At 46.1% G+C, this 12,407-nt stretch overlaps 3 protein-coding genes across 3 annotated transcripts; 1 reads left to right on the forward strand and 2 right to left on the reverse strand.

The window, feature by feature from the left end:
- The first annotated feature begins 141 nt into the window (after positions 1-141).
- Positions 142-11,450, forward strand: LOC108079758 (uncharacterized protein DDB_G0284459). The gene is made up of 3 exons (XM_017174180.3): positions 142-478; positions 535-1,717; positions 11,161-11,450. Exons 1-2 carry the CDS (start codon positions 236-238, stop codon positions 1,588-1,590), a joined length of 1,299 nt encoding a protein of 432 aa, XP_017029669.2. The 5' UTR covers positions 142-235; the 3' UTR covers positions 1,591-1,717; positions 11,161-11,450.
- On the reverse strand, positions 5,015-10,162 carry LOC108079698 (axoneme-associated protein mst101(2)). Its single transcript, XM_070284997.1, has one exon. It carries the CDS (start codon positions 10,160-10,162, stop codon positions 5,339-5,341), a length of 4,824 nt encoding a protein of 1,607 aa, XP_070141098.1. The 3' UTR covers positions 5,015-5,338.
- Positions 11,451-11,462: 12 nt separating the features above from the next.
- On the reverse strand, positions 11,463-12,256 carry LOC108079757 (protein OPI10 homolog). Its single transcript, XM_017174179.3, has 2 exons — positions 11,824-12,256; positions 11,463-11,756 (listed from the first exon to the last, which is right to left on the reverse strand). The coding sequence occupies exons 1-2, from the start codon at positions 12,217-12,219 to the stop codon at positions 11,559-11,561; spliced, it is 594 nt and encodes a 197-aa protein (XP_017029668.1). The 5' UTR covers positions 12,220-12,256; the 3' UTR covers positions 11,463-11,558.
- Between the last annotated feature and the right edge of the window lie 151 nt (positions 12,257-12,407).

Genomic DNA, 12,407 nt, shown 5'->3' on the forward strand with positions numbered 1-12,407 from the left:
ATTTTCTTTTTAAATTCAAATTCTAAGTTGTCTGTTTATGTTTTTTAGTTATATTTTAGGAGTTAATATAAAACGAGCACATAAAACAAAAATAATATATAATAAAATCATTTAATTACAATAAAAATATAGCCAGGCAAACATTGTCTTTAGAGAGAAAAATCGCCCTTTCGAGTCTATCATCTAAATTATTCATTTGTCATAATATTTGCTAAATTGAGGGTTCTTTATTAATATGGCATGGACCACTGGTCGCATACTCCTAAAGCTACAGCTATCCTTGCAGCGAGTCCAACGCCAGAGCCTGGCCTCGGCAACATCCGATGGCACCAGCGGGCAGAGACTTGGACCAATTGGAACCCTTGAGTCCGAAACGGGCACAAAGCTCAATATGGAAGGGTTTCCAAGTGCCTCGAAGGGCTCGTATATGGAGATTCTGTTTTCCAAGTGGCTGCAGGACCAAAACTCCATTCATGCGGTATGGGAAACGAAGTGTAAAAAGAATATCTTGAATAATACGATTTATTATTGCAGACCTGGCAACGATTCTTCCAGGACCTTTTGGAGAACGATCCTCTTGCCAGTGCCAGTAACACTACCAGTGGCAGGGATGATTCAAAGATGATTCCTCTTGGACAACAGGAGACGGAGACCCAGCCCAAGGTGGGTTCAGTATCGGCAATTAAAATTCCAGAGAAGATGACCCATCAAAAGCCACCAGAGGAGCCGGAAAAAGCAGCCATGGATGAGCGTAAGGCTCCACTCCGCAAGCGCAGGACTCCGAAGTTAAAATTATATCATAAATTTGCCAAGTTCCGAAAGCAAGAATCGACCTCCAAGAAGACTGACCAAAGCCTCCATAGGGCGCAACGAATTCCTGGTTCGAAAAACAGCCGTAAATGGCGATCCAAGGACGATTCCAGGAAAAACAACACCGAGCACTTCAAGAGTTTCTACGAAGAGAAACTGAATAAAGAGAAAGCTAAGCAATTAAAGCGGAAACCCGATGGCGTCAAGGACATCTCAAAGGAAAATAAATTGCCTGAGCAGCCCGATTTGAAGCTACCATCAAGTCATTTAGGGGAAGAGGTTTCCTATCCAATGCAAAAGCCACCAATGCATAGATTTGAAAGTCTGGAGGCTATAATCCAAGATCTGGATAAGGACACCATTAATATGGCTCTTTCCGATCCGATCCACCAAGAGGGAGTGAAAAAAGTGCAACTTCGGAACGGCGACGAGGCTTCAAAACTTTTAAAAATGCCTTCAGATATGAAATCTTTTACGGATTTACCAAAAGCAATGATAGATCATACGGAGAAGAGCTACAAGTCTGAGAAGAGCTCCAAGTCGGAAAAGAGCTTCAAGTCCAAGAAGAGATCCAAGTCCGAACGGATCAATGAGGATAAAGCAAGTGAGGCTGCAGGACCTGAGCCCGAGAATCTCACTGAGAGGCAGCAATCTACACCTTGCCATATCACCAACAAGAAGCCCCAACTGGAAGCCACAAAGAAACCCCAACTAGAGGCCACCAAGAAGTCCCAACTGGATGACAATTGGAACCCCTCGCTGCCTTTGAGGGATTCCTAAAGAGAAGAATCACATGACTCTATAGTCTGCAAGGAGATTCTGGAGAGCTTGGAACGCTTGGACAACGGAGCTTGATTCTACGTGAATTCACAATTGGACACTACTTTGCTGCAGAGCGAAAACGAACGTAAGTCTCTAAATGCCAAGGCTGGACCTTGGACTACTCCCTCTTTGGGTGATTCAATTCAGGTGCGATTATCGTCGACGCGCCTTCAAAGTGTCAATCGAGGTGTGCGTGACGACGACGACGAAGAGTACTCCGCGAAAGCATCTAAGATCTGCCCCAAGAAATGGCAAGAGATGGTGGGCGGCGACGCCGTGTGACGCCATCTTTGGCGTTCACGGTGATGCCGATGGCGATGGCTATGGCGAGATGGTGACACCCAAACCAAAGGCATGCCAACAGCCACTGAATGTGTGGTTTTTTTTTTTGTTTGCGGTTTTCTATTTAATTGTTTTTGCTGCGAAGATGGGAAGGGGATATTTGTTTTAACTTTTTTAATTTTTTGAGAAAATCTAAGGAAGGACTAAGGTGTTTAATTAAGTTTTGAGATTCAGGAAATGTAAAACAAACATTGTATATTGAATAGTTTAGCTCATTTCTAGCAGAAATCTTTTGATTTAAATGTAAAGCAAAATATTTCTGCTAGACTTTGAACTTGTAAAAATTTGTTTCTTAATTCAATTGAAATTTTCTAATTAATTCTCTTGAGTCATCTACAAATCTCTTGCAATTACTTATACTTTCTAGCATCTAATCATTGTCACTTGTTGACTTTTCTTATTTTTTTATTGGACACAAGCGTGTGCCAAGCGAATGTGAGGAGGTTTCCTTGCCCCAATGATTTATAGTTTGTGGGAGGTAAATTTACAATGGCCTTGCCAGAGTTCAGAGCTAAAGATACATAGTTTCACCATGGAATTTATGGTATCTCCTAGGATAAACAATAAGCGTGTGGGTTCATGGACACTGCCTTGCTATTGTTTTAATACAATTAATTGTAATAATTTGTTGTATTTTGGCAATTGCGTTGTTAGTAATGGGGTCCGACCCGGTCCCAATCAAACGGCCTCGTGGACAGCGGACAGCCACATTGATGTTGAACATCGCATTGTATTTTACGAGCAAGGAACTTGGCACAGTTTCGTTAGCCAAGTGCTGCTCCGCTCTCTCCAACAATGATCCGCTGCTCCTCTTTCTCTGCTGACCACTAATGGTGGCTAATGCTCCGCTAGATTTCTGCTCTGATTTATGGAAAGCACATAAAGATTTCTGGGGGGAAAATGAAAATAATATAAGCATATGCTGAGAGAAAGATACGTATATATGGTTTAGCGTGTAACCCACAGCGAGGACTCATCTCTTCTCTGCACTTGAAATCTTTGATGTTGATGTTTTGTTTTTTTGCTCTTCATAAGTGTTCCCAACTATCGCTCGCACTCGAAATTCCGAACATATAGAATGAAATGTGTTTGTTTTCTTATTTTGCTTCAATTGCTTTTGAGCAAATATGTCGGTACACAAAGAAAAAGGGGGAGGAACTATGAAAAAAGGGGTATAGAAAATGTAGGAAATACTAGGAAATAATTTTTAGGGGGAGATATATCTGATCAATAGCTGAATTATATCATTCTATAAATTATATTAAATATTTTTCATAAAATAAAAATACAAAGAAATACTTTCGTTGTGCTCTTAAGATACTAACCAGCCTTTTCATATATTTTCTTCATAAAAATAATTTATTTTAAAATTGAGGAGAAAAATTACTGCCTCCCTGATTGATTACCTTATTTACCTGGATGCCTTTTGTTGTTAATTTAATTTAAATCTGAATACTCCTGACAGACCTGTGACAATAGCTCATAAAAATATCAAATTTTGTTCCGTGTACTCGTTACCAGACGTACATAATGTCTAGATCGCTCATAGATATATATCTATATATGTATATATAGATAATACTGCGGTTGCCAGCCCCGAGAATTGAATGAAAATCCCGCCGGCCAGCGGCCCCCAGGAATGTAGCATATTCGCAGGTCTACTATATTATGATGGTACGCCCCATCTGATCTGAACCCATCTCCTGCCTTCTGCCTACCCACCCTGGCATGATGTTATGTTTATGGCTGGCATGTGTGTGCTCTGCATTTTGTTTTCACAATTTCTTTGTGCTTTTTGTCGGCGCGAATTAAAGTCTCTTGTACGAAGCGCGGCGATAATTGCGAGAGATTTCCCTCTGAATTCCGAAAGCGCCAAAACGCCTTGACAATCAATTATGAGAAATGTCCGACGATCTTTAGCGGAATGTTTTTCTTTTTGTTTTCTCGGGTTTTCCGATTTTCCGTTTCTATATATTTGATTTTTCGCTCCTATTTCGCTGGCAATGCAGGCCAATGCACAGCAAAAGCCAAACCAAAGTTTTATTAATGGCACGCATTTCTCTGTTGTCCAAATTTTCTGGGATCGTGGCTATATCCTATATAGTAGATATATGGGATATAGTATTTAGGACGTTGATGGAGTGGGCGTTGGAATATCGTTCTGTTTGCCGATTGAGAGGTTTGCCTGGCACATTTTATGGCCCCATGACCATGGAATGCTAACATGGTCCAAACGAGAAGGCGTCAGAATCCATCCAATGAGTTTGTACACTGAACAAAATGGTGATGTGAAAAAGGAGGCAATCACTGAGTTTTTAGAAAACTTATGGCAAAAAGACTTGAAATATTCGTACTTTTCAAAATCGATTTTTATTGATTATTTTTTTGAAAAATCAAATTTTAAAATATCCATAGTTAGGTCAAAAAAGCACCAAATTTAAAACGGTAAACATTTATGTTCTAGTTTTTTTAGGTTAACAAATCTGCATACAAAATTTAATTTTTTAAGATATCAAAATTTTGGGTCAATTTTTCAGAATTTCAATGATGTAACCCCTTATCAAATTTTAAAAAAATGGGTCCAAATTTTTTTTCTTCCCTACATAGCTAGAAAGATTCGTCTGTTGATGCTGATCAATAATATATATGATTTATGGGGTCGGAAATGACTCCTTCAATGATTTACAAGCTTCTGACTGAAATGATAATACCTTGTAAGGGTAACAGTATAATATGGTTGATCTTCAAACAATGTAAAATGTATCTGTATCTTCTTCTTTTAAATGCTCTGTAATTTTTTTGTTTTTGTGTAGCGCCTCTGGCCTTTGTTTTATTGTGTTCATTCATCGCCCGATTTGCCCCGATCAACGGCAGCTTTATAAATAAACCGAAAGGCGAAAACAAGCAAAATCTCGGCCAGAGTCGGGGGGGAAGGAAGCATCAATCGGCGTAGAATGGGAAGCATCGGAATAAACAGATTCATAAATGTTTTTATGAGTAATTGGCTTTGGAAAACCCCAAAATAGAACTCGCCCTCGCATAACTGAAATATTTTCCGCTTTATTTAACATTAAATTGCTTGTTTTTATATTTACACATACAGAGTACTTAAAATGTAAACGAAAGGCCGCATCGCGGGGCCACATCCACAGCGATCCTGGAATCCTGGAATAAGTTACACTAAACACTAGGATAACACTAAGCTCTAGACTGAACACTAAACATTACTGAATGTCGAGTTGAGATCCTTCAAAAATCCCCCTGAGCCCGGGCCAGGGAGTCTTTTAATTCCACTCAAAGGTAACCGGACACTGGACGCCACTGGGGTTTTGGGTTGGTTTTGGTTTTTGGTTTGGTCCTGCACCTACACCATGTTCCATATGCTGTAGCTGGCCGCCCGGCGCTCCTCCTCGGCCACCTGCTCGTAGTCAATCTCCAGGTACTCCTTGCCCCCGAAGCGCACCTTCCGTCCGGTGTACTTCTTAATGTAGCTGACGTGGGCGGGCACCTCCTTGCCCTCGATTTCCAGCTTGTACGAGATGCTGGTGATCTGCTCCAGCACTCGGCCGCGTTTCCAGCGCACTTGGGTCTTGCGAAAGCGTTCGGCGTAGAGCACCAGATCCCCGATCTTGTACTCCCGGACATGCATGCAGGATTTGAGGGCTTTGCTGGGCTCCTCTTGGGGTGGCTGCTCCTCCTCCTCCTCCTCGTCATCGGTCACGTAGGCAATGGCCTTTTCAATGGTCTCGATCTCGGGAATCGTGGGCTCCTCGGGCTCTGGCTGCAGGAAGAATGTGTCGCCAATGGAGAGGCGTCGCTTCTGTCGCTTGATGATCACCTTCTTTTTGATTTTGCGCGGCTTCTTGGGCTTGGGCGCGGGCTCCGGCTCCGGCGCAGGTTCCGTTTCGGGTTCCTCTATTTCTAGTGGAGCCTCCTCCGCTGGGGCTTCTTCCGTTAGCTGCTGCTCCTCTTTCTGCTCTTCGTTTGCTATTTTCTTTTCCTCCTCCTTGGGCTTAACGGCCTGCTTCTTGGGCGGCGTTAGCTTGTTGATCCTGGAGGACAGCTCGTTGATCTTGTTCTTGTCCCGCAGTATGTTGCTCAGCTTGTTGGAGTCCTGCTGCTTCTGGTCCTGCTTGGCCTCATCCTTCTTGTCTATGGAATTCTTGCGCACCAGTTTCTTGAGGTGCGTAGGTGCCTTCTTCTTGACCAGCGGCTCCTGTCCCTTGGCCTCATCGTGGGGCTGCTCAACCGTCTCGATCTTGACGGGCTGCACCGGACCCGCGAGTACTTTCAGCTCCGGCATGGTGGCTAGACTGTCGCCGGGAGGCGCCTGTTCTCCGACTTTTGTTGCTTCGACCGCCTCCGCTGGCTGCTGCTGCTCTGGCGATGACTCTTCCTGCCTCAATGTCGTCGCTATTTGCGGCGCAATGTCAGCGGCGATGGCCACCTGTTGAGGCGCTGCTTGCACCTGCAGCTGCGTCTCCTGATTAATGGGTTCTTTGGACTCGGTTGGAGGCAATGCCTCTGTGGCTGGGACTGGATGGGGTGCTGCCGGCACCACCAGCACCGTTTCACCAACCAACTCCGCTAGTTTCAGGCTGGCGCGTCTGCTTCGATTGCCTGCTGGCGCTAGATTGCCATTGATCGCCGGATCAACATCGATTGCCTCCGTTGGCGTGGATGCTGTAGTTGTCACTACCTCCGTTGTCGCCTCTCCTTGATCACTCTTGGCACTGGCCGACTTGGCTGCCACTGATGTGACCTCTGGCGTTGCCAATTGTTCTTCGGCTATTGAAGGCGTCGCCTCCCTCTGATTGCCGGAAGTTGTTGTTGATTTTACGGCTGCTGCTGCTGGCGGGGATTCGGTTGGGGATGCGGCTGCACTCATTAATTTCAGCTTCTTCTTGCGCTTGACAATCGCCTCCGAGTCGGAGGGCCTCCGCTGAATGATGAGAGCATCGATCTGCTCGACGGCCGGCTCCACCTTGATCTTGGATGGCTCCACAGCGGCTATTGAGGCTCGCCTCGGGTTCTTTGCCTTCACGATGACTTTCTTCTTGATCTTGGGCATGGGCTGCTCTACGGATGACTCATCTGGCTGCGGCCCAGCATCATTGGCGGGGGTGACTACTAGTTCGGGTTTAATTTTCGCAGGTTTATGGGAAGTGGCTTCCTTGGGGGTCTCTTCCTTTGGAGATTTTTCCTTGGGCGATGCTTCTTTTGAAGCTAATTTCTTGGAAGCAACATCCTTTAATTCTGCTTTTTTTGGAGTTGCTGCTTCCTTAGATGCTGCTTCCTTTGGTGTTGTTTCCTTTGGCGATGCTTCCCTAGATTTTACTTCATTGGGTTTCAGTTCCTTGGTTACTACATCCTTGGAAACTGAATCCTCTCGAGTTCGTTCCTTGGTTATTGTTTCTTTGGGTGATGCGTCTCTACGACTTGCTTCCCTCACTGACTTGGACTTTAGCTCACTTTGCACCTTGGCAAGGAACTCAATCTTAGTCTGGCTTTTGCTCTTTTCGGGGAGTTTGCCCATATCCAGATCTGTCCTGGGTAGCTCACCATTAACCTTTGGTGGCTCCTCCTGCAGATTAGATTTTAGTATTTCTTTTTCATCTTTTTCAGGATATTTTTCTTCCTTGATTCTCTCGAAGGATTCAGCTGAATCTTTTTTAACCTCTTTAAATTCTTTTGATTTTACTTGACCATCGACCGTGGTCTCGGACTCCTGATGCTCTTTAGATCCTTGACAATCTTTCTCCTGAAGTCCAACTTTCACCCTTATATTTTGGCTTTCTTTTCCTTTAGTTTCCAAATTAGGACTTGCTTCCTTTTTATCAGGAAAGGCAAAGGGCGTCTGCTCTCTCTTAACTTTGGTATCCCTTTGTGGCACAGAAAGATGGCCCTGATTGCTCTGATTTTCATTATCCTTGGCGGATGCTGCCTGCTCCTTCTCCTCCTCGGCCTCGTCGAAGTAGCTGCGTCGCCGCACTTTTGTCACAAAGCGAAAGGCCACTGGAGCTGGTTCCGCAGCAGCTAGTGGTGGCTTTGTTGATGGCTTAGGCAGCTCCTGAGAACCAGCCTCCGCCTCGCTCTCCGTGCTGTACTGCTTGAGCACACCCTTCACCTCGCTGAGGGCTCCCGAAATGCGGGCCTTCAGCTTGTTTATGCGCTCGATCACATCCTCTGGCTTCTCCTCTACGGAATCCTGCGAGCGCATACGTCGCTGTCGCCGGAGACGCGTCCTCTCCGGCAGCACTGAGTCCGTGTCGATGGAGGAGGCTTCGGTGGAGCTGCGCTTAAGTTCGCCCAGCAGAGGAGTTGTCGTAGTCCGGCTGGTAGGCTGTACATCCGTTACATCGCGTACACGACTCGTGGCACTTGGCCTGCTACTGGGTTGAATCACGGGCTGGGATAGCTCCGCCCTGGGAATCCTACTGGCAGTACTCGTTGAATACTTCATATCGATGGGCTCTGTGATGATGACGGGGATGCTGCTACTGCTGCTATTATTGTTATTGTTATCCAGCTCCGACTCCAAGTCTAGGGGCTGTTCGAGTTGCTCAACGGCGGCGGGATAAACGTCGACGGTTTCTGTCTCCCGCTCCTCGCTGACCTTGCTGACGGTCATGTCCGCTTCGGCCTGGACCGCCTCCTCGCTCCAAAAGTTACCCGTGTCCGCAGGCGCGGCGCAGAGCAGCTCGATGGCGTTGGTCAAAAGTTCAAGCAGCTCCCAATCGCAGTCCCAATCCCAGTCGATCGGAGAGCTGTCCGCGAGAAAGGCGCGCACGGAACTCTTCAGTAATTCTATATTTGGACACGGATTCCGATAGCGATTCTGAGTCCGATTCCGCTCGCGGGTCAGTTGCTGCCGACCGAGATTATTCACGTCCACTTGCTCTGGCGACGATTCGCGCGCGTCTGTGGCTGAGAGATCGCCGGATAGCTGCCACTGGTGGTTGCCATTCCCATACCCATACCCATACCCATCCCCATCTATTGTCTGCTCCCTGGCCAAGCATATTGACTGCCTCTGCCGCCGCTGCTGCTGCTGTTGCTGCTGCTCTTGATCCGCCAAGTTCTCAGTCATATTTAGCTCATTATGATCTTCGGCCTTCTCTAATTTGCTTTGCTCGCATATTTCGCGTTTATTTTTGGCCACATCCACATCCATGGCGTCGTCGCTGACTCTGCCTTTGTGGTCGTGTCGCTGGCCGAAGGCGTCATTAAGATTTTCCGCCTGTTGATGCTCGATTTCCTTCGCCACCGCCTCCACCACGTTCAAGTTTAATGCTGCCGCCTTCGTCGTCGTTGCCCTCCTCTCGGCCTCGGGTTCATTATCAAACACCTTATGTACACTGCCTCCTCCTCCGTCTATTTCAGTGTCTCTGGCGGTTCCCCGCTGCGTCACAGTTGTTGTTGCGGGCGTTGTCTTTGGCCCATCTTCATTCGCCACCGTTCGATAATTGGGAAAGCTAACAAATTGCTTTTTAATTATGGGAAATTCCTGAGTAGCCATCGCCACGGGTGATGAGCTGGCCAGCGCTGGGTTGCGCCTGGTCATTGTGATGCTTATGTGCGGGACTGCATCACCGGAATTTTTGCGGTTTCCTAGCTGTATCATTTGTGGAAATCCAAGGTGCAAAGGGGCGTATACGTGATATAAGGGGAAGCTGGGTGTGCCACATGGGGCGTATACTTGATGTGGAGTTGTTGCTTTCAAAGGTACTTGGTTGTTAGTGGTGTATACCTTCACTAGACTTAAAGGAAAGCTTGCATATCCTATTGTATTTAAGTGAAATCCTTGATTTTCCGTCCGATCTTGAAGTAAAGGAAATTTGCTCGCCGGAAAACCTTGATTTTCCCTTAAAACTTTAAGCAAAGGAAATTTTCCCGCTTGTAGTAGATGTATTTGAGAGTTCCTGCTTCCATGTTCACGCTGTACCGGCGAGTGTTGGTGATTCATGGGTTGGCTGCCTCCCCAGGTGATCCCTCGGCCAACCGGAAATTGCCCTGACATACCGAGCACTTCCGGCGTCGACGCCAAGCAAAACACCGCTGACTCAGGCTCTTGATTTACGTGGCGCTGCGAATTATTAGTATTATTAGCTGCTGCCTGCGACATTGATTGCGTCTGCTGGGTCCGCTGCTCCTCGCCCGTCCCCCTCTCTGGCTGCCTTTCTGTCATGTTGTGGGCAGTGCTCTCCTGTTGACCTATCTTAGTGGTCGCGGTCGCCAATTTTCAACCGATTCGCAGCCTCTACGCTTTGGCTATGTTGCACTCAACACGTTGCAAGCGAAACTGGCGCAATCTGTCGGCAAATCGGGCAGAGCCATCACTAGCACCAGTTTCCCTGGGGGCTGCGCCTCGCTGGCACATGCACAGAATCCGATCATTGATCAGTCAGCAATCTATGTAATTGCAAGTGAATTATGTAGTGTCTGGGGAGGATTTCAAAACGAAGCAGGGATGCCCTGTAAAAGTTATTAGCTTCATAAAATATGCAAATTTAATCAAAATCCCTTTATAGAAGATGTTTGCCCAACGAAAACCCATTTGTTAATTAAAATACTTTTCATTATGAGCGGCAAGGCCTGCCAGCAGTTATATATACATATTGTCTGACAATAAAATAAGTGAGCCAAATCTTTGTAGAATTCCTGAATTTATGGGATATTATTAAAAGGGGAAATCTTTTCCGCCAAATACTATGTTAAATAAAACCATTACAAGTCTATAGGGCCTAAATAAATACCCCAAGAAACCCCCTTTCGATTATCTGTAGGGAATATCAATTGTTTATAGATCGTGTAAGAACAATAGAAACCGCGACATGGTCAGGAGAGGTTGCGCGTGTTTCGGATGCCACGCAGACAGAGACAGAGGAGCGAAGCCCTCGTGTAGACGGTCTATATCTATAGGTTTATATACTATACCTGCCACTATATAGACTGAATAAATATGTCAGCTTGCCAAATTGCTTTTTTGCAGGCCGAAAAAAAACGCAAGAGCGATAGGCGGGAGAGAGAACGGATAAAAATCAGTTCGTGTCGCCAATGCTATTGTTTAAATAGACCAAAGACCATGCCAGCGCCGTTGCCTGATATCTGGGTGATGGGTATATGTCGCGCGCAGATAATGGGTGTCTAAACTGCGTTTGAATTCCACTTTTTCTCTCTTTACAGATGCTGAGTGTCTTACCATGGAGGTGGCTCCCAGCTTCTGGCTGAGGACTGGCGACAAGCTTAGCACTTTAAGGAATAGAAGGCCTTTATGGCTAGGATCTTTAGCGAGCTAACCCAGGAGAATAGGACGTGCCTTGAATGCATTATCAAGAGCAAGCTGCCATGTCCTGGCCCAAACGTAAGCCAGAAGAATCGAACCAATGACTCTAAAACACTAAGGAAATCCAAGGTATAGAATAAAACCCCATCCTTCGCGTTGATTCGTTCGATTGATCCCACAAATAAAAGAGAATAGAAAAATATATAAGAAAAGAACATATATATATAAAAATGTACTCTTAAGATAAACAATTCTGGGAGGAGAAGGCACCACCAGCCTCCTGCCACTCCCAGTGCACTCAATACTTCCAAAAGTTTGGATTTTGTTCCATGCGCCGCTGGAAGTTCGTATACCAATTCTGGACAACGGCAAAGGGCACAAAGGTTTCGCTTGTGGTGGGCGGTATGTCTCTGGCGGATACACCAAAGCTGGAGGCGTAGTTGAAGAAGTTCTCCAGCATCCGTTGGCCAAATTGTTTGTTGTCGTTGGCACTGGACTGTGAAAATACAAATATTAGTTAATATGATCCAAATTCTGTTTTCTGCTTGGGTACTCCCACTCACCACCGCTGGTGTCTGTTGCGCCACCGTCAGCTCCGGCTCGAGGGAGACGCCGATCTGGGCAATGTGCGAGATTTCTTGGCTGCCAAAGACCATCCCATGGGCCTGGGCCTCCAGCTCGTGGCTCTTCTTCAGCTGGGCAATCTTGAAGATGGCGGAGGGCTTGTTGTTGTTGATGTGACCCAGATACTGCCATGTGGGTGCCGCATTCGCGTCCGGCCAGCTAAAGTATATGGCGGCAGCGGTGCCCAGGGGCAGCGGAGAGACGCCGGTGAGGAACACTACCAGGTAGTTGACGGTGTCGATGTCTGGGACATTGATCAGCAGCTTAGAAGGGTCCACGGCCACGAAATCCGATTGAGGCAGACGTCCTGAGATAATCAGGCCAAAGAGCGACATCCTCGTTATTGTTTTATCACCTTTTAAAGGAAAATACTAGAATATTCGAGTATTTACGGAACGGTCATACTAGAAACACACTTACCGTGTCAGTGCTGCCAATCTAGCTTATTTACCCGTCAAATCTGGGTTTTTGTTTTCGAAGTAAAAAAACTTTATTTTACTTTTCCGTTTGATTTTTTGTTTAT

This window comes from Drosophila kikkawai, chromosome 3L (genome assembly GCF_030179895.1).
Source record: "Drosophila kikkawai strain 14028-0561.14 chromosome 3L, DkikHiC1v2, whole genome shotgun sequence".
Lineage (NCBI taxonomy): Eukaryota > Metazoa > Arthropoda > Insecta > Diptera > Drosophilidae > Drosophila > Drosophila kikkawai.